Source organism: Patella vulgata, chromosome 6 (assembly GCF_932274485.2).
Source record: "Patella vulgata chromosome 6, xgPatVulg1.2, whole genome shotgun sequence".
Taxonomy (NCBI): Eukaryota; Metazoa; Mollusca; class Gastropoda; family Patellidae; genus Patella; species Patella vulgata.
This window is the reverse complement of record NC_065884.2, coordinates 40,258,634-40,284,746: the sequence shown is the minus strand read 5'-3', so window position 1 is coordinate 40,284,746 and position 26,113 is coordinate 40,258,634. Positions and strand designations below refer to the sequence as shown.

Genomic DNA, 26,113 nt, shown 5'->3' with positions numbered 1-26,113 from the left:
AGACATAGAAATAATTATGTTTTGACTTTCTTAGAAAATATGAAATTGTCGCTTTAAATGGCCCTTGTTTTACTGATTTGAACTTTGTAAATGCTCTAATGACTAAAATTATCTTTATTAAATTTATAAGTATTATTTAAATTGGTAAAATAAAGAAACCAATTGAAATGCAGCAATTTCCGTATGTAACTTAAAAAGTTATGGTCCTAGTTTCACTTCGTTGATCCTTGTGAACGCTATGACAAAAGATATCATCATCTGATGAAATTGTATGAAATTGATATTAGTGTCTTGTAAATGATACCCAATTAAGTACAAAAGAATAAATATGCAACAAACTTTGTAGACTGTGCAGTCGATTTAGCTGCTGTGGGCCTATGTTTCGTTGCCTGGCAACCTATCTTGTCTTTGTTGAAGGATGCTGTAATCAATTTTTGATCAACTGATAACAAAAACAGTTGATGATGATTCTTGACAACATGTAAAATGAATATTTGTTTTTGTGATGAGTAAAAGAATTATGTCTTTAATTGCTACTGATATGAAGTTTGCAAAATAAGATCTTTTTTTAACAAAAAAAAAAAAATGTGAAGACAGGGAAGTAACTATGGAGGTGTGGTTAAAGGGAGAGAACTTTTGTATAATTAGTCAGTGTTCTTGTTGTAGAATGTCACAACCCAGCATATAACACCAGTAACCGTGGTGGATGGGGCAAGACAACTCTTTATGACTGTATGTAGAACAAATCTCTATAGCCTCTTCTATCTAGTTAAATTGCCTTGTTCAGTGCACGCTATGTAGAGTAGCAGTTATTAATTATCTTTTTACCCAGTCACCAATGTCTTTAATTCATTTTGGGCAATCAAAACACAGGAGTATTTTAAAACGTCATTCTGTGTGAAAAAAATACATTCATAAATGTTGAAACATGAATCCATACAGTTTGCATTGTTTTCGTCTTTCCTTCATTTTAATGAAGTCTTCAGGTTACCACATCCAAAATGGCAATTATTTGATACAGGATAATATCCACCTTAATTTGTAATTTCTAAACCGTGTTATGTGTGTTTTCTCTCATCCCTCTATACATACAAACTCTTTATCAAACTTTCAGTCCCATTTAATTCTTATATATGTGTCAAGTCACTTTTAAAAAATAAATCGCATTGATAGATATGTATGTGTAACTTGGTGATTAGATAACGATTACACCATAACCATAGACAGGCAGTTATTGGGAGCTCACTGATACATTGTAGAATAGTTGAATAATAATATATATTCAGTATTTATGATACTGTTTAGCATGGTTTTGCATTAATTAACAATGTACATGTATATTGAAATCAGAGCAAATACATACAATGTATTTTAGTTCTAGCAAGTTATTAAATGATACTTGTGCTTTTTATACGCCCACATTTTCATGTGGACGTATTATGCCGTCACCCCTGTTTGTACGAAAAATCACGTTTTTAGCTTGTGGACCCTATAGAGGTCACAATTTTTATCCGATTTTGTTGAAACTTGAAATGTAAGTTTATAACCCAAAGATCTCGGTTCCTTTCGATATTCGCGCATATCGGACCATAACTTCCTGAATTATGGCCCCTGATTGTACGAAAAATCTCGTTTTTAGCTTGTGGACCCTATAGAAGTCATAATTTTTATCCGATTTAAAAAAACGTATTATTATATCATCGTTACACCCTAAGGATGGCCGAGTTCAAATTTTGTGAAAATCGGCCCAAAATTGACAGACAAAATGGCCACCGTTCGTTCTCAAATAGCGTAAAAATATGGTATATCAAGGTTGTGGACCCTATAGAGGTCACAATTTTTATCCGATTTTGTTGAAACTTGAAATGTAAGTTTATAACCCATAAAGATCTTGGTTCCTTTCGAAATTCGCGCATATCGGACCGTAACTTCCTGAATTATGGCCCCCGATTGTACGAAATCACGTTTTTAGCTTGTGGACCCTATAGAGGTCATATTTTTTATCCGATTTAAAAAATCGTATTATTATATCACTGTTACACCATAAGAACGGCTGTGTTCGAATTTTGTGAAAATCAGCCCAAAACTGACAGACAAAATGACCGCCCTTCGTTCTCAAATAGCGTAAAAATATGGTATATCAAGGTTGTGGACCCTATAGAGGTCACATATTTTATCCGATTTTGTTGAAACTTGAAATGTAAGTTTATAACCCAAAGATCTTGGTTCCTTGTGATATTCGCGCATATCGGACCGTAACTTCCTGAATTATGGCCCCTGATTGTACGAAAAATCACGTTATTAGCTTGTGGACCCTATAGAGGCCATAATTTCCATCCGATTAAAAAAACGTATTATTATGTCACCAATGCACCGTAAGGATGACTGAGTTCTAATTTTGTGAAAATCAGCCCCAAACTGACAGACAAAATGGCCGCCCTTCGTTCTCAAATAGCGTTAAAATATGGTATATCAAGGTTGTGGACCCTATAGAGGTCATAATTTTTATCCGATTTTGTTGAAACTTGAAATGTAAGTTTATAACCCAAAGATCTTGGTTCCTTGTGATATTCGCGCATATCGGACCGTAACTTCCTGAATTATGGCCCCTGATTGTACGAAAAATCACGTTATTAGCTTGTGGACCCTATAGAGGCCATAATTTCCATCCGATTAAAAAAACGTATTATTATGTCACCAATGCACCGTAAGGATGACTGAGTTCTAATTTTGTGAAAATCAGCCCCAAACTGACAGACAAAATGGCCGCCCTTCGTTCTCAAATAGCGTTAAAATATGGTATATCAAGGTTGTGGACCCTATAGAGGTCATAATTTTTATCCGATTTTGTTGAAACTGGAAATGTAAGTTTATAACCCAAAGATCTTGGTTCCTTTCGATATTCGCGCATATCGGAACGTAACTTCCTGAATTATGGCCCCTGATTGTACGAAAAATCCTGTTTTTAGGTTGTGGACCCTATAGAGGTCATAACTTTATCCGATTTAAAAAAAGACTATTATTATATCACTGTAACACCCTAAGGACGACTGAGTTCGAATTTCGTGAAAATCGGCCCAAAACTGACCGACAAAATGGCCGCCATTCGTTCTCAAATAGCGTAAAAATATGGTATATCAAGGTTGTGGACCCTATAGAGGTCACAATTTTTATCCGATTTTGTTGAAACTTGAAATATAAGTTTATAACCCAAAGATCTCGATTCCTTTCAATATTTGCGCATATCGAATTGTAATTTTCTTAATTATGGCCCTTGATTGCAGGAAAAAATACTTTCTTTTTAGCTTGTTCTCAATCCATCTCTTGTGGTTGTACTTGTGTTTAGAATAGCTGCTGTAAAATCTTTTGAATTTGAATCTATATGGAGCTTATCATAACAAACTAATGTTTAGGCCAAATTTATAGATGACCAACTGATAAAATTTATGTATCTTTTATTAATTTTTATACGCCCACATTTTCATGTGGACTTATTATGCCGTCGCCCCTGTCGTGCGTCCGTCCACAATTTGTTTGTGGACACTCTACAGGTCATAATTTTTATCCAGTTTTGATGAAACTTGAAATATAGGTCTATCTCCCAAAGATCTCAGTTCCTTTCGATATTGGCATGTATCGGACCATACCTTCATGGATTATGGCTCCAGATTGTATGAAAAATCACGTTTTTAACTTGTGGACACTCTAGAGGTCACAATTTTCATCGATTTTAATGAAACTTGAAATGCTTGTTTATAAAGCGAAGATCTTGGATCTTTTCGATATTTCGGCATATCAGATCTTAACTTCCTGTATTATGGCCCTGATTGTACGAAAAATCGTGTTTGTAGCTTGTGGTCCCTCTAGAGTTAACAATTATTATCACCGTTACACCGTAATGTCTGATTTTGACGAAACTTGAAATATAGGTCTATCTCCCAAAGATCTTGGTTCCTTTCGATATTGGCATGTATTGAACCATAACTTCATGGTTTATGGCCCCAGATTGTATGAAAATCACGTTTTTAACTTGTGGACCCTCTAGAGCTCACAATTTTAATCCGATTTTGATGAAACTTAAAATATATATTTACTTTATGTGCCAAAGATTTTGGTTCCTTTTGATATTTGTGCATTTCAGACCATAACTTCCAGAATTACGGCCCCTGATTGTACACAAAGTCACGTTTTTAGCTTGTGGTCCCTCTAGAGGTCACAATTTTTATCTAATTTGAAAAAACGTGTGAATGTATCACCGTTACATCCTATTGATGGTTGAAATCGAAGTTCGTGAAAATCGGACAAAAAATGCCAGACAAAATGGCCGCCTCTCGTATGCAAATAGTCTAAAATTATGGTATATTAATTTTTATCCAATTTTGATGAAACTTTAAATTTATATTTATATCACAAAGAAATCACAATTTGTATTTCATTTTTAAAAGCATTTAAATATATCACCGTTAAACATCAATGAAGGTTGAGTTTGAATTTCGTAAAAATCTGACCGCAACTGCCCGACAAAATAGACGCTCCTTATATGCAAATAGTGTAAAAGTATGTAATACCAAGGTTGTGGACCCTCTAGAGGTCACAATTTTTATCCGATTTTGATGAAACTTGGAATGTATGTTTATATTTCAAAGATCGTGGTTCCTATTGATATTAGCGCATATCAGATTGTAACTTCCTGGATTATGGCCCCTGATTGTATGAAGAATCACGTTTTTAGCTTGTGGACTCTCTTATAGGTCACGATTTTTATCCAATTTTAAAAAAACCTTTAAATTTATCACCGTTACACGCTAATGACGGTCGAGTTCAATTTTTGTTAAAATCGGACCAAAGCTGCTTGACAAAATGGCAGCTCCTTGTACTCAAATAGTGTAAAAGTATGTCATGCCAAGGTTGTGGACCCTCTAGAAGTCACAATTCCAAGCAAAAGACGATAAAACCCCCACACTCGAAAAATAAAAAGAGGGCCGAAGATTGCCCAAGACAGTGCAGGCTAGTTCGGATCTCAGTGATGCATCCGGGGGACGAATAGGAACTGGTCCGTGTAGTATGCAAGAAGTAGAATCCCCAGCAACAAACAAGGCAACAGTGTGTAGAAGATTAAAAACTGTAAAACAGGACGCGTTTCGGGTTAATCGCCCTTCATCAGCTGTAGGTTTGACAATAATGATAAAAAATAAGCCGAACAAGTTTAGTTATATATACAAAATTAGGCGCATGCGCCTTAAAAATAAATTAAGATTAAATAATCCCTAGATTGGGATTAAAAAAATTTTTAAGTGAAAAATAATCCCTATACTGGGATTAAAAAATGGTAGTGAATTAAAAGGAGATTATTTAATCCCTGTACTAGTTTCAAGTGGATCTTCTTCTTCCTGGATAGGTGAAGGTTCTGTAATTTCATTGATAAATGCAGGGGTAACTCTATCAAGATCTAAATTCAGTAGATCAAAGTCTGGTGTGGAAAAAAGATTGGCTTGATCCGAGTTAGTAGTAGATAGTGTTGGCCGACGGCGGGCCTCAAAAGGTGGGACCCAGGTGGTTGGTGGTACTGGAATGCAGCTCGGGGGTAGATCAAATGTTATCTTCTTTTTCTTAGTGGAAGTGCTTTTCTTGGGCTTCTCTGTTTTCTTTTTCTCCAAAAATTTAGCTTGAAGATATTCTTCTTTTTCATCTCTGCTGTCTAGATGATGGATGTTTTTACGATGTTTGTATAGATTATGTCTTCTGGAAAAAGTTGTCTCACAGAGACTACATCGGGAGGTGGCATCCATCTTGTCTAATAATTTTTAGCTTGTGGACTCTCTTATAGGTCACGATTTTTATCCAATTTTAAAAAAACCTTTAAATTTATCACCGTTACACGCTAATGACGGTCGAGTTCAATTTTTGTTAAAATCGGACCAAAGCTGCTTGACAAAATGGCAGCTCCTTGTACTCAAATAGTGTAAAAGTATGTCATGCCAAGGTTGTGGACCCTCTAGAAGTCACAATTCCAAGCAAAAGACGATAAAACCCCCACACTCGAAAAATAAAAAGAGGGCCGAAGATTGCCCAAGACAGTGCAGGCTAGTTCGGATCTCAGTGATGCATCCGGGGGACGAATAGGAACTGGTCCGTGTAGTATGCAAGAAGTAGAATCCCCAGCAACAAACAAGGCAACAGTGTGTAGAAGATTAAAAACTGTAAAACAGGACGCGTTTCGGGTTAATCGCCCTTCATCAGCTGTAGGTTTGACAATAATGATAAAAAATAAGCCGAACAAGTTTAGTTATATATACAAAATTAGGCGCATGCGCCTTAAAAATAAATTAAGATTAAATAATCCCTAGATTGGGATTAAAAAAATTTTTAAGTGAAAAATAATCCCTATACTGGGATTAAAAAATGGTAGTGAATTAAAAGGAGATTATTTAATCCCTGTACTAGTTTCAAGTGGATCTTCTTCTTCCTGGATAGGTGAAGGTTCTGTAATTTCATTGATAAATGCAGGGGTAACTCTATCAAGATCTAAATTCAGTAGATCAAAGTCTGGTGTGGAAAAAAGATTGGCTTGATCCGAGTTAGTAGTAGATAGTGTTGGCCGACGGCGGGCCTCAAAAGGTGGGACCCAGGTGGTTGGTGGTACTGGAATGCAGCTCGGGGGTAGATCAAATGTTATCTTCTTTTTCTTAGTGGAAGTGCTTTTCTTGGGCTTCTCTGTTTTCTTTTTCTCCAAAAATTTAGCTTGAAGATATTCTTCTTTTTCATCTCTGCTGTCTAGATGATGGATGTTTTTACGATGTTTGTATAGATTATGTCTTCTGGAAAAAGTTCTCTCACAGAGACTAGGCTTGTTCGTTGAGTCCACCAGGGCTGGTTGTTGCTAGCAACGTTATGAAACTTTCCTCATGACGTAATCGATTGTTTAAGTTACGCGAAGTTTTTGAGAGTATCCTAATGTTTATAGTATGTTTATTAATGTTGAAATGATAGCTCACAGGTGTATCTTTGAAATGTTGTATATCACTAAGGTGGTTATAAAATCTGCATTTGCAAGTATCGGAAGTTTGGCCAATATATTGGATCCTGCAAAACTTACAGGAAATAGCATAAATAATATACGGGGTATCGCATGTGAGGTGGCTTTTAATAAAATATTTCTTTTTGTTAACATGTGATTGTATGAATGAAGTTACAATTAGATGGCAACAGACGTAACAGTTATTGCCGCATTTAAAACAACCTCTTGGTTGTGGTATAGAATTAGAAATATCAGAGCGTATTAATAGATCTAAGATTTTTATTACGTCTATAACAGACTTGGAGCAGAGTATTTGCAATGGAACGTGTTTCCACGCTGTTTTCTAAAATTTTAAATTGCTTAAAGATACATTATGGGAGATTCGATAACGAGTTGGCAGTTCTCACTATAATAGTTAAAAACTAGATAATGTAAAGGCAATTTGCTGAAAATTTCATTCAAATTGATCCACTCTTAACCAAAAACTAAGCGAATGAAATTTCTGTCTAGCCTCGGTCATCATTACTAAAGTCAGTACGATAAACAGCATAGTCTCGATTATTTATTTAATCGTTTAATCGAGAAGGAAAATTATGCAGTAAATCGGCTCACAATCCACTTAAGATCGCAGGCTAGCGATGCCATCTAGAGTTGATTATGGTCTGGATAAGTTAATTAATGTCAAATTAATAATTTAGATAACATTTCAGGCCTAAAGAAAGACCTGCAATAGATTGGTTACGAAAGAGATGGATTTAGTAGTAATTGTATCCTTATATTTGAGTAGATCGTCCCTGTTGATTGAGCGGGCTTTATCGAACGATTGATTGATTAGAAGTGAGGTGTATCCTCTTTTAAGAAACTGTATCCGACAGTGTCTTAAGGATAATTCTCTATTGGTAGTGTTACTGGAAATCATCAAATTCGTAGAGCTAGGCTGTAAGGTAGATTACGTTTCTGATGTAATGGATGGCAGCTTAGGTAGTGGAGGTACATGAAGCTGCCTGTAGGTTTAGAATAGACTTTGGTTTGAAGTTGGTTGTGGATATCTTTGTATATAGTAACATCTAAGAGTAAGAAGTTAATCTGTTTTAGGTCGTACCCAAGGGTGAGTTTGATTGACGGTAGGATGTTGTTGAACTCCTCTATGAAGTCTAACAGACCCTGTTCATTAGAGGGCCACAGGAAAAAAATATCATCTATATATCTGTACCAGACTAAGGGTTTTTTTGGTAGTGTTTTCTAAAAATGATTCTTCTAGGTCAGTTATAAAAATGCAGGCTATACTGGGGGCGGCTTTAGTTCCCATACTTATTCCTTGGTTTTGTAGGTAATATTGGTTGTTGAAAATGAAACAATTTTTCTTTAAGATAAAATTCAGGAATCTAAGTAGAATCCAAGAGTGAACTGTTTTATCTTCTCGGTTTTGTAAGGCTTTTTTGCAAGTAGTCATGGCTAAGTTGTGCGGTATCGATGTGTAGAGACTGGTGACATCTGCCATGCACAGAAAAGTTTTATCGCATATTTTTTCGGAATGTTTCGTATCTTCCGTAGAAAATCAGTGGTGTCTTGGATAAAAGAGTTGGCTTTTTTAACTTCTTCTTTAAGATGGTAATCCAAAAATTGAGAAAGTTTTTCCGTAGGTGAATTGACCGCTGATACGATCGGTCGTCCAGGATTGTTAGGCTTATGAATCTTTGGTAGCTTGTAGAACACCGGAGTTTTGGGGTATTTGGTTTTGAGGTACTTTATGGTGTCCGGATCTAATAGTTTGTTTTTACATGTATAGTTGAGGAATCTAGTTATTTCTTCATTAATTTTTAAAGTTAGACTTTAGACTTTTGTAGAATTTGGAATTGTTGAGTTGGCACAGTCCTTCTTTAATGTAATCAGTTTTATTAAGGATGACAATCTTGCCACCCTTGTCTGCTTTTCTGATAATAATATCCATATTTTTTCCTAATTCTCTCACGGCTTGAGTGTAGCAATTTGTGTGTAATCTTCTTGGTGTGATTTCTCTGATATTATGTTGGGTGATGTGAATAAATTCTTCTAGCGGTTGGCATCTGGTTGGCGGTGGGGTCCATCCGGTAGGTTTGGCAAACGGATGAGGTGCATAATTCGGGCTGCTGAGATTATTTCTATGGAAATGATTAAGTCGGATGGTTCCAGGGCTAGAAATTCACGCAAATCTCCAAATCTGATTCGCGCAAGGATTCTCGCAAGAGCTTACGTTGCAAATCTACAAGGATTCGCGTAAAAATTTTCTAAAAAAAAAAAAAGAAATCTCGGAGAATTGTCGAGTCCCGACTATTGAATGTCGGTCAGTATCGGCTGTATTTTGTCGGCTTTAGCCGACTGACATTTAATCTAGCCATTGGTAAAACAATGAATCCATCAATATATGGTATCATAAATCAATCTACTTTAGGCTAAATTACAACAGGGTAATTATTACTTGTTAATAAAAAAAAGTCAATCAACTTGCTTGTCGGACAACAACAGTCATACCCCATATATGGTTCTTAATCCAAGCAGTTAGCACATTTAACGGTGATTTTGACAATCCGGTAAAAAAATTAAAAGGTTCAGTAAAAATTTTATACTCCACATGGCGAATAAAGACTATCACGGCATGGTCTGCAAATTGCACGTCTTCTAAGCTCCGTCCCTGTGAATTCCAGGTACAGGTAGATATAAGAATAATAACTGGATCATAAATTGATGGATTCCTTGACCAGTTGTTAGGTAAATTTAAATCTTCATTGAATATAATCCCCTGGTAGAACACCGAATACACAGAAAGAGAAACAGTGGGTATTTTCCCAATAGAATCTCAAATGTTGAATTCCTATGACACGTGACATATCGCCATCGGTTGGAATTAGGTCAATAAACCAGATCTAAATAGCGTTTATACACATGCTGACAGGCTTAATTTTTAAAATATTATTGAAGCTATATCATAGTTGTACAAATTTTATTTTATAGCAATTTCAATTGTGGTTGTCACGTGATCATTGTGCCGTTTGTCTATTATCGACGAATGAATAAAAACTTTTGCAAGTTACGTGACTAGTTACGTGATGGACAAAAGACTACGAATTGTGCTATGAAGAAATGCCATGGTACCATATCAACTTATTTTGACTAAGGCATTTTCTGGATATCACTTTTGACACTATTTAAGTGTTTACCAAAAAATCCATATGATTGTTCTATTTTTATCATTGTTCTTGTATTTTGATGTTTTAGATTAACACAATAAACACAATTTTGTTTTTTAGACAGTATTATTAATTAAGATTCGGAGGATTCACACAGATGCCATATATGAGAATCCTCTTAGATTCTCGCAAAAAATGACGAATTTCTAGCCCTGGGTTCTTTCGAAAATTTTGCAGTCCGTTGTTGTGGACGGTGTATGTATAAGATTAAGGCCTAAAGATAAAGCTTCTAGATGAGTCTTTGAAAGTGGGATAACAATTAACTGGTTTAATTCTGTTTCATTCAGACTTATTTTCTGGAATTTTCTTGGCATTTTTCGGTCTTCTTTTGAAATCTTCTATTGCGTTGGATATTATGGAAAAGAGGAGTTCCTTATTTTCTTCACTGGCGTCTACTTGCAGATTTCTTTGGTGACTTCTTCTAATTCTTTCTGGATTTTAAGTTTATGATTATTCCAGTAAACTAATAGTATGAAGGTAAGTTCTTTGCCAAAGTTTTGATGCGCTGCTTCCCAACGGATTTGGAAGCGATTTGGAGAATCAGGAGTTTGTGGAAGGGTTTTATTCTGATTTAATCCTTTTGGTACAAATTGTTGCTAGCAACAACCAGCCCTGGTGGACTCAACAAACAAGCTTAATCATTCTTTTCAAACATATTTCAAATTATTAGACAAGATGGATGCCACCTCCCGATGTAGTCTCTGTGAGACAACTTTTTCCAGAAGACATAATCTATACAAACATCGTAAAAACATCCATCATCTAGACAGCAGAGATGAAAAAGAAGAGTATCTTCAAGCTAAATTTTTGAAGAAAAAGAAAACAGAGAAGCCCAAGAAAAGCACTTCCACTAAGAAAAAGAAGATAACATTTTATCTACCCCCGAGCTGCATTCCGGTACCACCCACCACCTGGGTCCCACCTTTTGAGGCCCGCCGTCGGCCAACACTATCTACTACTAACTCGGATCAAACCAATCTTTTTTCCACACCAGACATTGATCTACTGAATTTAGATCTTGATAGAGTTACCCCTGCATTTCTCAATGAAATTACAGAAGCTTCACCAATCCAGGAAGAAGATCCACTTGAAACTACATGGAAAGAATTGATGAAAGAATTCAACTTATAACTTTTTAAATGCAATTTTATTTTTAATCCTAGTACAGGGATTAAATAATCTGCTTTTAATTCACTGTAAACTTGTTATTTTGTACCAACCTTCGATACTACTGTCTACCATTGTGATGCATTTGATAATATTTATCCATTTTTGTGAAGAAAATCGATGAATTAATTTTATTTTATCAAAAAAGCACATGAACAAAAAAACATCGCTAATTTTATCTCCTATTTACAGGGGGTGTAACTCTGTATGTAATATTATAGGAGGCGCTAAAACGTCTGTTTAACGATAAAGATACTAGATGATCGTGACAAAACGCGGTACTTTTATTTTATTCAATCTGTATCAAATAATGTGTTGTTACGCGTGAAAACAATGATCAGGTTAGTTGTTTAATAAAACAAAAGATTAATTAATAGATAATCCCAGGTTGATTGTTATTTTTACATTTCTTTTTACCTGATCAGTGGGGGTCCAGTTAATTAACTACTACTCACGGGATTAGTGGCCGCATTACAGGAGTGACCGTTGAAAAAAGAGATGAAACAACAAAATTTTTACGGGGGGAATTTATCGTGACCGCTTACAAGGAGATGTCGCTGAATAGGAGTGGCTGCTCATACAGATTCTACTGTAATACGAAGGTTGTGGACACTCTAGAGACATCACAATTTTTATCAGATTTTGATGAAACTTAAAATATATCTTCATATCCCAAAGATCTCAGTCCCTTTTGATATTTGCGCATTTCAGACCATAACTTGCTTTTGTTTTTACCTTATTCTCTATCCATCTCTTACAAAATGTGGGCGTATCTTACCTGGCAACCACTGGTTTATGTTCTTTACTAGTCCAAAAATACTTACATATAGAGAAGTTTTTTTTGTAGTTTATTAATTTGTCTTTTCTGAAAATATTTTTGTCATTGCTCGACACAACTTCTCTTGTCAGTTGTCACAGATATTTTCTGTTTAGAAATAACTGCATAATTAAAATGCAGACAAAATTGTCACTATTTTGTACTGTTTATAATCTGTTGTATCAGGATTTGTTTGGTAGTTTTAATAACATTTTGTACGTATCTTGTAATTTTATGCTAGTTGGCAAGATTTTTATGGTTGTAATATTATTACACAATAGATTTTAATATTACAGAATCCCCCAATTAATTCCTGGCCAGCTAGTCGTCAAGTATTGATGGGTTCATGGCCACAATTACCAGGCATCAGTACCCAGCGCAGTGTACAACAGGTACTACCTGATACTCTGACAGCTGGTGAATCATGGAGACAATCTATTATGGTAGGGGACACAGCATTTGACCAACCCTCAGTCTTACCTCTTGTAAGTTTATACCTTTTCACCCAGTGTTGTTACCATATTATTTGTCTACATGTGTTCATTTATATATGTTTAATTGATAATTGTCTTTTATAAAGTGTGGTAATTGGTAGATGGCCTGAGTAAAGTATATTGGGGAGGCTAATAAATATTTTTAAAGCTGCTGATGGCAAACTAAAATATTGTAAAAGTCGTAATGTCTTAAATGAATACGAGTCTAAAAATGGTTTAATTCCGTATTTAGAAAGATATGATGAATTGGAAATTTCTGCTACATTTAACCATGGAGCTTATAATACATATGGACAATATAGATAAGAAAGCATCACCTATAAGTGTTGAGTACATTCTTTTGATCGGCCTCCCTTATTCCAAGGCAACCAAAGCCAGGAGATAATTTACCATTGACATTTTGTTTTTTTTAATTACCACGTAATTTTAGCATGGATGAAACTGAAAATTTAGATATAATATTATCTGAAAAATGAACAATCGAGTTTGGCGATTTTAACTTGATAGTTGTTTCTTTGATTTCTCGTACAGAATTCCTCTACACAAGCCTGGAATATTGGAATGGTGCCTTCAAACTATGGTCTGTCCTCACGACAATCAGCTCAAACTAGTAGTAAACGACAAACAAAACAAAGGTAACTTTAAATTCAATATATATCACTTTATATAAATAGAATAGTTATGAGTATATATTTTTATTGGTTACTGTATAGTTACTTGAGTATAATAATGCTAATATTGTTGTTAGTTAGTTGTATTTTACGTCCGCTTCCTCCGAACTATAATGCTAATAACAGTAACACTCTTTTTATACGCCCACATTTTCATGTGGACGTGTCGTCACCCTTCTCCGTCTGAACGTCCGTCCGAACTTCTGTCCACAATTTGTTTGTGGACACTCGACAGGTCACAGTTCTTATCCGATTTTGACGAAACTTGAAATATAGGTTTATCTCCAAAAGATCTTGGTTGCTTTTGATATTGGCATGTATCGGATCGAAACTTCATGGATTATGGCCCCTGATTGTACAAAAAATCACGTTTTTAGCTTGTGGACCCTATAGAGGTCACAATTTTAAACCGATTTTGGTGAAACTTGACATACATATTTATAATCCAAAGGTCTTGGTTCCTTTCGATATTTGCGCATATCGGATCATAACTTCTTGAATTAAGGCCCTTGATTGTACGAAAAATCGTGCTTTAGCTTGTTGTCCCTCTAGAGGTCACAGTTTTTATTCAATTTAAAAAAAAAAGTTTGATTATATCACCATTACACTGTAATGAAGGCTGACTTCGAATTTCGTGAAAATCGGACCAAAACTGACAGACATAATGGCTGCCACTTGTACGCGAATAGTGTAAAAATATGGTATATCAAGATTGTGGACCCTGTAGAGGTCACAATTTTGATCCGATTTTGATGAAACTTGAAATGGATGTCTATAACGCAAAGATCTTGGTTGCTCTTGATATTTGCGCATATCAGATCGTAACTTCCTGAATTATGGCCCCTGATTGTACGAAAAATCGCGTTTTAAGCTTGTGGTCCCTCTAGAGGTCACAATTATTATCTGATTTGAAAAACTGTTTGAATATATCACCGTTACACCATAATGTTGGTTGAATTCGAATTTTGTGAAAATTGGACGAAAACTGCCAGACAAAATGGCCGCCCTCCTACGCAAATAGTGTAAACATCTGGTATGTCAAGGTTGTGGACCCTCACTAGAGGTCACAATTTTGTTCTGATTTTGATGAAACTTGAAATGCATGTTTATAATCCAAAGATCTTGTTTGCTTTCTATATTTGCGCATATCGGATCATAACTTCCTGAATTATGTCCCCTGATTGTACGATTGTGGTCCCTCTAGAGGTCACAATTTTTATTCGATTTAAAAAAACGTTTTAGTATATCACCGTTACACTCTAATGATGGTTGAGTTTGAAATTCGTGAACCCACGTATGCAAATAGTATAAATATTATGGTATAAGATTGTGGATCATAACTTCCTGAGTTATGGCCCATGATTGTTCGAAAAATCACTTTTTGTTTAGCTTGTTCTCTATCCATCTCTTGCAAAATGCGGGTGTTCCTGCCTGGCAGCCGCTATTTTTGATTTAACATTAAATTTTATCGTGTACAGATATATAATATTTATTCCATGATTTTTTACAAGTAAACGTTGAAACTTTAGGTTGTATATTGTCGTCGCCCCCGTCTCTCCATCCGTCCGTCGGTCCGGCGTCCACAATTGCTTTTGGACACTCTAGAGGCTAAAGTTAATATCCTATTGACTTTAAATTTAGACACAGTGTTTAAGGTCGTGAGACGAAGAAGCCTATTGATTTTCAGCGATTTCCGATAATTACTGCCAGAGTTACAGCCCTTGATCACTTCAAAAAATTTTGTGGACGCTCTAGAGGCCAAAGTTAATATCCGACTGACTTTAAATTCATACACATTGTTTAAGGTCATGAGATGAAGAAGCCTATTGATTTTTAGCAATTTCCAATAATTACTGCCAGAGTTTTGGCCCTTGATCACTTTGAAAAATCTTGTGGATGCTCTAGAGGCCAAAGTTAATATCCGATTGACTTTAAATTTATACACAGTGTTAAAGGTCATGAGACGAAGAATCCTATTGATTTTCAATGATTTCCGATAATTACTGCCAGAGTTATGGTCCTTGATCACTTTGAAAAATCTTGTGGACGCTCTAGAGGCCAAAGTTAATATCCGATTGACTTTAAATTTATACACAGTGTTTGAGGCCATGAGATGAAGAATCATGTTGATTTTCAACGAGTTTGGATAATTACTACTAAAGTTATGGCCCTTGATCACTTTGAAAAATCTTGTGACGCTCTAGAGGCTAAAGTTATCATCCGATTGACTTCAGATTGATACACAGAGTTTAAGGTCTTGAGACGAACAAGTATATTGATTTTCAATGAATCTTTATGACTTGAACAGCTAAATCCATGATGTTAAAAGTTTCGTATACTAAACGTTAGCATGGGGCCAAACTTTATAAAAACCCAACAAATTCTAATAGTTTTCTGATAATTACTTAATGAGTTGTTACTCTTAGTCTTAATCAGATTTTAATGTATTATAAATGTTTCATTACCGGAAAAAGTAAAAATATGTGACAACTCTTGTTGACTGCCCGGACAATATAGCTGCTATGGGCGTTTGTTTCGTTGCCTGGCAACCTATCTTTTGAGATAGATTAATTTTTGATAGATTAATAAGTTTGAATATGTTTTTAGTCCAAATATGTCATCTAATTACCCAGTTTGTACACAGGAATGTGAGAAAATGTTTATATTTCTATTTACAAAAGACTTGCATATTATATTACATTGATGTTTATTTTTGTATAGAAATAACAAGGAAGTGACGTCCACACAACTGTCACCTGTAAAGAAACGGGTCAAAGAAAGCACACCACCACAAGTTGACCATCAGACACGAGATGAGATGTTACACATCTCTGATTGGTCAGCTTTAAGATCACATGTTCCCCCAGATCAGCGTCAAACTATTGTGATACGTGATTCACCTAGTCCGGCTAATAGCGTTATTACAATTAGTTCTGATAGTGAAGATGACGGAGATGGAAATCGCAGGCGACATCATCGAGTCAGAAGGTTTGTACATCTTATTAATCCTACAGGTTATAGTCATTTCAGTCCTCTCAACTAAAACTATTTCTTTACTTCTTTGAAGGTAAAGGATTGTATTAATCAGTATATTGATGCAACAGGTTTATTGTTATACTGGCAACACTAGGGATTTGGTATTGGTTAGAACTCATTTTTTAGCGCTGGAAAGTATGCATAGAGTTTACTTTCAAAACATCGTTCGATAATTGATAAAAATCGTTAAAGAATTACATAAATGGGTTAGTTAGTACTATGGCTTAGTTTAATGGTAACAGGTTTAGTTTCTTCGAGAGGCGTTTAAAAATGGCCGACCCGTTCGCTAATCTACGACATTTACTTATTAGACGAGCCGTCTGCTTTCCCGAGATACGTTGAAAAATCAACACACGGTTTATTTATCTACGGCCTTTACTTATTAGACAAGCCGTTTACTTTCCCGAGATTCATTGAAAAATCAACACACGATTAATTATCTACGGCGTTGAAAAATTAGATGAACCTTTTAATTTGCAGCGAGCCGTTTATCCGATCGGTTAATTTTGATTACGATTATTTACATATGAAGTGTGAATAAAAAAGGGGAATATAAAAAAAAATGCACACCCATAGATGATCACCTTACGGTGGTCGTAGTATTATATATTATCCATTATCCTATAAACTTAGTATTCCACCATTGACAAATAAATCAAAAATCGGTAAATGACGTCCCAGGTAATTATACAATTGGAAATCGGTAAATCACATCCCAGGTAATGTATCTTTTTTAAATCACAAATGAATTAACTAGTCTTCCATATGTACACGTGGTCATAAGTCAAGCTTACAATGGAAGTGCGATAATCTCGCGAGACTGTACATTAGACTGACGCCATAAAAAGACACTGTCAATCTCTATTGACAAGCTGTCGCCCATTTTCAGACAGCGTAATCACTTGATTGGGGGCCCCTGTACAATTTAGTTGATTATTGGGTAATACGTAGAGTCCATGATGTATTTTGGCGAGTGATTAAGCTGTCAATATGTAATTATAAAATACCTTTTTTTATAAAGAAAATAAATGATGTTAGACATCATAAACTAACAAACAATACGAGTATACTTTATTACAAAAACATCGGTGAACTGACCTAAGAACTAAAATCATAACGCCAATTAACAAACAATACGAATATACAGCGGTGAACTAATCCTGGCCGTGATCGGTAATCGACAAAAATTGATGAGTAAAACTTATTTATTCCATACATTATTGTTGATGTAACAATAAGTAAATGTTTAACAGTTTATTTAACGATAAGTACAATTCAGTTAATTATAATAACAAGGGCGATGAAACAGCCCGATAAAAAAAAATTTGATGGTAAATATCTAATTATACAAAAACACATTGCTGAACAGGGTCTAAAAGCTCTCTTCTCAGTCTCAAAAGTTTGTTATGAAAACTATTTTAATATTGTAACTAAGCTTTGTATGGGGTTTTCATTCGGGACATGATATAGAACAAATACATTTAAGGTACCTTAGGAAAATCTTAGATACAAGAACAACCACAAATTCCCACATGATCTATTATGAACTTTGACGTTTTTCTTTAAGCATTACGAGAAAATTACGAATATTTAAATACTGGATTAAAATATGTTCTTCTACTAATGTCTTACTTAATTCTTGCTACTCTAATATGTTAATAAATAATGACCCGTGGGTCCTGAATGTTAAGAAGGTACTTTTTAAAATTGGCATCACAACCAAGTCAGTAACGGGTAAATCCTCCTCTGTTTGCCAAACAAGCATTGATCCGACGTGGCATACTCCTAATGAGACGTCTAAGGTCATTTTGGTCCAGATTGCCCCATTCCTGTTGCAACGCAGCAGCAAGTTCTTGGACATTGGCAGGACGTTGTTGACGTTGACGTAACCTCTGTCCAAGCATGTCCCAGACATGCTCAATGGGGGAGAGGTCGGGACTCAGTGCTGGCCAAGGTAATGTGGTGATGTTCTGTTGTTGGAGGTAACCTGTAACGATCCTGGCCCTGTGACATCTTGCGTTGTCATCCTGGAAGATGAAACGGCGGCCATGACGTCGTGCGAACGGCACAACATGGACTGCCAAGATGTTGTCCCGGTAGTACTGGCCTGTAACACGCCCTGCAACAACATGTAAAGCCGTTCTTCCAGCAACAGTGATGCCTCCCCACACCATAACAGAACCACCCCCAAATCGATCATGTCTGATGACGTTAACGTCTTGGAAGCGCTCGTTTCGACGACGCCACACCCTCCTACGTCTGTCCAAAAAATCAACAGTGAACCTTGACTCATCTGAAAACATCACATTGCTCCAGCGTCGATTATCCCAGTGTTGACGATCCCTACACCAACGACGTCTTGCCTGAATGTGATGATCTCTCAAACAAGGGATCACGCGAGGACGTCGGGCGCGAAGGTGACCCCTATGCAGTCGATTCCGAATCGTCTGGCCACTCACTCTCACACCAGTGTCTGTTTGAAGACGAGCGCTGATCTGATTTGCTGTGATGACACGATTTCTCAAGGCCAAGGTACGGATAAATCGATCCTGGGCTTGAGTTGTCGCCCTTGGTCGACCTGAGCGTGGTCTGTCCTGTACAGATTGTGTATCACGGTATCTGGACCATAGCCTGCTTATGACAGACTGAGAAACATTCATCGTCCGCGCCACAACCGCCCGTGTTGTGCCGATCTGTAGCATGCCAAGGGCACGTAACCTTTCATTTTGGGAAAGCCGACGCATATCAAAATTTGTTTTCTGGTCACTAAAACAATTAAACTGATGTTTCCACCCTGGAATTCAATGCCACAATGACTGTAACATTCAAAGTCAGAGTCGTGCAAATCTTGGGTTGGACCCCCATGATGATCCCAAGCATCACCTGCATTCCATGCGGTAGCTATTGGTGCGTTTGGGCGTCACATGTAACTGGAAATGTTTCTTCTGTTAGGTTCTATAGTGACTTTTTTCGTAGTCATTTGCATATTTTAGTATTATGCCCCCAAAATCAAATATCCCCTACTTTTTTTGAATAGTATATAAAGTAAATGTATCATTTATAAGCATATTGTGAATACATTTGGCTTACAATATTATTTGACTAAACCAATAGACAGAAAATACAGACGTGAAATTAGTGAAATGAAGAAGCCTATTGAATTTCAGCAATTTCCATTAATTTCTTCTGGAGTTATGGCCCTTGTTTCACTTTGTTGCACCTTGTGAACGCTCTAACGACAAAAGTTATCAACCGATCTGTATGAAATTCATATGCATCATTTAAATTAGTAAAACAAAGAAGCCTTTTGAATTTCAGCAATTTCCGTTATTTACATCTAGAGTTATGGCCCTTGTTTCACTTTGTTGAATGTTGTGAACGCTCTAATGACAACAGTTATCATCCGATCTGTTTGAAATTGATATGCCTCATTTAAATTAGTGAAATCAAGAAGCCTATTGAATTTCAGCAATTTCCGTTAATTACGCCGTGAGTTATGGCCCTTGTTTCACTTTGTTGTACCTTGTAAATGCTCTAACGACAAAAGTTATCCGATCTGTATGAAATTTATATGTATCATTTAAATTAGTAAAACGAACACGCCTATTGAGTTTCAGTTATCACCTAAATTAGTGAAATGAAGACGAACAAGCCTATTGAATGTCAGCAATTTCCGTCAATTACGTCTAGAGTTATGGCCCGTGATTTACTTTGTTGAACTTTGTGAACTTTTGAACAACAAAAGTTATCATCTGATCTGTATGAAATTTATATGCATTATTTGAATTAGTAAAACGAAAAAAACCTGTCGAATTTGAACAATTTCTGTAGATTGCTTCCAGAGTTACGGCCCTTGTTTTAGTTTTTAGAACTTTGTGAACCTTCAAACAACGAAAATTATAATGTCATCTGTATGAAATTGTCTATTAAATTCCCCTAATTACCTACAAAATAATAAATATGTGACAACCCTTGTCGACTGCTCGGACTATTTAGCTGCTGTGGGCGTATGTTTTGTTGCCTGCCAACCTATCTTTTTGTTTTGTAAATATTTAGCTGCTGTGGGCGTATGTTTTGTTGCCTGCCAACCTATCTTTTTGTTTTGTAAATATTTTGTAAATATTTTTGTTTTTCCCAATGAGTCTGGGACTCAAGGGTAATAAAAACTTGAAACTTGAAACAGTCCCAGGTGAAATGGTTGTGGGATGAACTGACCCGCACCCGGCTGGTAACTACAGGTGGGAATTGATAAAACAATAGCATTCAACCAATCAAATAATTAATGTTAATAAAAAAGGGATATTTATGACTCAACCGTACATTCAAAGGCATGATTTTGTATGGCAACCAGACAGGTGAGAATTAATAAAACAATAGCATTCGACCAATCAAAGAATTAAACCATGTATATTCAAAAACATGGTTTCATATGGCACCCAGGCACTTGACCCCAGGTGTGAATTAATAAAACAATAGCATTCGACCATTCAATAAATTAATCTATACTGTAATAACGTTCATTTATGACTCCATCCTATATTCCGAATAACAATCAGCTGACCAAAAGGTGAATAGCTCATAATACCGTGTATACACAGGCCTTTTCTGTAATTAATGTGTATGGGAATATAGATTAAGAGGAGATAAGTGACTAATATGATAATTGTCTGCGATATCACTTCGTTAGAAGTGGGCGTTAAATAAAGCTATTTCACACTTAATATGATAATCGTAGTTAAAAGACTACTTTCATAACATAAAAGTTGCATTTATTTTGAATACTAAAATAACTCTGGCTTAGTTTGGCTTGGCTCTGAATTTTGATTGAGCGGAAGATTTTTAAAGATACAGATTTTTATTAACAATTTTAACAGACTGTGGCATATGATTTAAATGGTTCATTTACATTATCAATACATACAATTTGCTTTTTGTTATTAAATTATATATAAATCCGTTGATTGTTTTCCAATTTTGATTTCTTTTGGTGCATGCTGCTATTTCTTTATTTATAAACCAGTGATTGTTTTCCAGTGTTGTGTTTTTAGTATTCATGCTGTTATTTGTGATTGTTTTTATACGCCCACATTTTCATGTGGACGTATATTGACGTCGCCCCTGTCCGTCCGTCCACAATTTGTTTGTGGACACTCTACAGGTCACAATTCTTATCCGATTTTGACGAAACTTGAAATATAGGTTTATCTCCAAATGATCTCGGCTGCTTTCGATATTGGCATGTATCGGATCGAAACTTTATGGATTATGGCCCCTGTTTCTTTGAAAAAATCACGTTACTATAGAGGTCACAATTTTTATCCGATTTTGTTGAAACTTGAAATGTAAGTTTATAATCCAAAGATCTCGTTTCCTTTGGACCGTAACTTCCGGAATTATGGCCCCTGATTGTAGGAGAAATCACTTTCTTTTTAGCTTGTTCTCTATCCATCTCTCGAAAATGTGGGCGTATCCTGCCTGGCAGCCGCTGGTTAGTATTTAGTGTACATACATATAAATACATACAATTGGTTTTTGTTATTAGATTATCATAGCTAAATATATGTTCTGTTTTATTTATAAACCGTTTTCTTTTTCGGGAATGTTGATTTTGAATCAGTACCAAAATTTAACATCTGTACCCAATAATCAACTAAGCAAATTGCACAGAAGCCCCCAATCAAGTAATTACGCTGTCTGAAAATGAACGACAGCTTGTCTATGGAGATTGACAGTGACGTTTTTTGGCGCCAGTCTAATGTACAGTCTCGCGGGATTATCGCACTTCCATTGTAAGCTTGACTTATGACCACGTGTACAGATGGAAGACTAGTTAATTCATTTGTGATTTAAAAAAGATATATTACCTGGAACGTGATTTACCGATTTCCAGTTGTATAATTACCTGGGACGTGATTTACCGATTTTTATACGCCCACATTGAAATTTGGTCGTATATTGTCGTCGCCCCCGTCCGTCCGGCGTCCACAAGCACTAGAGGCTAAATTTAATATCTGATTGACTTTAAATTTATACACAGTGTTTAAGGTCTTGAGACGAAGAAACCTTTTGATTTTCAGCGATTTCCAATAATTACTGCCAGAGTTATGGCCCTTGATCACTTTGAAAAATCTTGTGGACGCTCTAGAGGCCAAAGTTGATATCCAATCGACCTTAAAATTTATACACAGTGTTTAAGGTCATGAGACAGAGAAACCTATAGATTTTCAACAATTTCTGATAATTACTTCCAGAGTTATGACCCTTGATCACTTCAAAAAATCTTGTGGATGCTCTAGAGGCTAAAGTTAATATCCAACCAATTTACTTTAAATTTATACACTGTGTTTGAGGTTATGAGACGAAGAATCCTATTGATTTTCAGCGATTTCTGATAATTACTGCCAGAGTTATGGCCCTTGATCACTTCAAAAAATCTTGTCGATGCTCTAGAGGCCAAAGTTAATATTCGATTGACTTTAAATTTATACACAGTGTTTAAGGTCATGAAACGAAGAAGCCTATTGGTTTTCAGCGATTTCCGATAATTACTGCCAGAGTTATGGTCCTTGATTTTCAACGATTTCCGCTCTAAAGGCTAAAGTTATCATCCGATTGACTTAAGATTGATACACAGAGTTTAAGATCTTGAGACGAACAAGTATATTGATTTTCAATGAATCTTTATGACTTGAACAAATCCATGATATTGAAAGTTTTGTATACGAAACGTAAGCATGGGGCAGAACTTTATAAAAACCAAACAAATTCTAATGGTTTTCTGATAATTACTTCATGAGTTGTTGCTCTTAATCAGATTTTAGTGTATTATAAATGTTTCATTACCGAAAAAAGTAAGAATATGCGACAACTCTTGTTGACTGCACAGACGATTTAGCTGCTGTGGGCGTATGTTTCATTGCCTGGCAACCTATCTTTTTTTTTACCTTCATCGATATATAAGTCAATGCAGACTATAAGATGATCAGGCCCGACTTTCGCAGAAAGTATCGACTTATACCCTGAGAAATATGTTACTGTCCAACCTTGACCTTGCCAAACACCTGTTCCTCGATAACGAGTCTTGCATCAATCATGACCTCTCGCATTGCAATTTCGAATTCGTATGATATAGCATATTGTCATAAATTTTGGGACATGATAATTATCATATCGTGATAATTTTGGTTATCACGATATACCGGTTTTTCGATATTTTTAAATCAGTCCGATATGATAAAATCGCCGAGGATTTTATCACGATATACCAAAAAAACGGTATATCGCCCAACCCTACTTGGGTTGATAAAAGGTTTATCTAATAGTTCAACGCCGTAGATAAATCAATCGTGTGTTGATTTTTCAACGTATCTCGGGAAAGTCAACGGATCATCTAATAAGTAAAGGCCGTAGATAAGTAAACCGTGTGTTGATTTTTCAACGTATCTCGGGAAACTGAACTGCTCGTCTAATAAATAAATGCCGTAAATAAGTGAACGGGTCGTCAATTTATAAACGCCTCTCGGAGAAACTAAACCTGTTACCATTAAACTAAGCCAGAGTACTAATTAAACCACTTTTGTAATTCTTAAACAATTTTGATCAATTATCGAACGATGTTTTGAAAGTAAACTATATGCATACTTTCCAGCGCTAAAACCCCCGTTCTAAACGATACCAAATCCCTAGTGCAACTTCAAAATAAGAGATCCTAGATAAGAGCTGATAGAATTGTGAAGTCTGGCTTAACACAAATTTAAGATGAAAATTCACAAACAGAACGTAGTTAAATATAATATAAGTTCATTAGTACTGTTATTTTATATTTTCAGTGGAAGAACAAATGGGGAACGATCAACACATGGAATGGTTCATAGCCGTAGTGATATTACATTGTCTCAGTCAGCTACACAGCCTTTCGGTAATATATTACCCTTACTTTTATTATTTTAATATGACAGCAACCCGTTAGAATTTAATCAGAGGATAATACTTGTGAAATAAGTCCTCACTTGAAATTTGATTTGATCCTACTTTGTATTACAGGCATCACTCACAATCCCAGAAACATAAGTTGTGTTACGGTAACCGATGGCCACGATTCTGATATAGAAGAAAACAGTTTGGCTTCTAGGAAAAAGAAGATTGTGTATACTCCAATAAAGCATGAAGATCTTTCCGTTAGTTCCGAAAGGAACTGTATCTATGGAAACCGGATGGCATCATCAAGCCAACAAGTGTCGACGTCCACCGCTTTCGCTCCACCCTATTTTTCAGACTCCTCCCGTAAGATGCGGGAGCAAGCCAAAGTATCCCCTTACATGGCAAACATTCCAAAGCAGGAAAACTGGTCACTTGGAGAAGCATCCAGGGCACGAACACCTAAACAAGAAATACGATTTCCTTTGGAGATTGAGGTTTCAGCCGCCGCAGCTCAGGGTAAACTAGCATATGTTTCACCTACAGTTCGATCCGTGCAAAATCATCCGAGCAATAAGAATGCTTTTCCGTCTAGCTCTAGTCATCTAGCCCCAAGCTCCAGTCAACGTTCTCGACCAAATAACCTCAATTTTTACCCGCGACAGGCTGGTGTTAATCAGCTGTCCCCCGTACAAGCTAGTGTACAACTAGGTCAACCCGTTTTACTCAATCCAGCTTCACAGGTTGATGTTCATAGGTATGTAGTCACTTTTTTTTTTATGAGCATTTAAAATCAATGAACTTCATTATCTGCTTATTTATTTTTCACTATTAGTAGATATTATTGGATTGATATGATTAAACAGGGATTGCCATGAAGACCAGCAGGTGCCAGGCAGGATACGCCCACATTTTGCAAGAGATGGATAGAGAACAAGCTAAACAAAAAGCGATTTCTCGTACAATCAGGGGCCATAATTCAGGAATTTACAATCCGATATGCGCAAATATCGAAAGGAACCAAGATCTTTGGGTTATATACTTACATTTCAAGTTTCATCAAAATCAGAACAAAATTGTCACCTCTGGCGAATCCATAACCTTGATATACCATACTCTTACGCTATTTGAGTAGGAGGGGCGGCCATTTTGTCTATCAGTTTTGGTCTGATTTTTACGAAATACGAATTCACCCATTCTTAGGGTGTAAAGGTGATATATCCAAACCTTTTTTTTATCGGATAAAAATTGTGACCTCTAGCGGGACCTCTAGCTAAAAACACGATTTTTCAGGGGCCATAATTCAGGAAGTTTCAATCCGATATGCGCGAATATTGAAAGGAACTGAGATCTTAGGGTTATAAACTTCCATTTCAAGTTTCATCAAAATTAGAAGAAAATTGTTTAAGGCCATGAGACGAAGAAGTCTATTGATTCTCTGCGATTTCCAATAATTACTGCCAGAGTTATGGCCCTTGATCACTTCAAAACATCTTGTGGACGCTCTAGAGGCCAGACTTTTAATTTATACACAGTGTTTAAGGTCATTAGGCGAAGAAACCTATTCATTTTCCGTGAATTTTGATAATTACTGCCAGAGTTATGGCCCTTGATCACTTTGAAAAATCTTGTGGATGCTCTAGAGGCTTAAGTTAATATCCGATTATACACAGTGTTGAAGGTCATGAGAAGAAGTCTATTCATTTTCAGCGATTTTTGATATTGACTTTAAATTTATACACAGTGTTTAAGGTCATGAGACGAAG

General features: G+C 36.0%; 1 protein-coding gene across 3 annotated transcripts in view; it reads left to right on the top strand.

Annotated features, from left to right (window-relative positions):
• LOC126825376 (homeodomain-interacting protein kinase 2) overlaps window positions 1–26,113 on the top strand; it is a 157,181-nt gene that overhangs the window by 113,891 nt on the left and 17,177 nt on the right. The window contains exons 10-15 of one of the 3 annotated variants that reach the window (XM_050554977.2): window positions 667–732; window positions 12,526–12,672; window positions 13,255–13,358; window positions 16,116–16,382; window positions 24,260–24,348; window positions 24,474–25,104. In XM_050554977.2, the coding sequence (XP_050410934.1) occupies window positions 667–732; window positions 12,526–12,672; window positions 13,255–13,358; window positions 16,116–16,382; window positions 24,260–24,348; window positions 24,474–25,104 (1,304 nt within the window). Of the gene's footprint in view, window positions 1–666; window positions 733–12,525; window positions 12,715–13,254; window positions 13,359–16,115; window positions 16,383–24,259; window positions 24,349–24,473; window positions 25,105–26,113 lie in introns of all 3 variants that reach the window. The other 2 variants (XM_050554976.2, XM_050554978.2) reach the window with 2 other exon arrangements.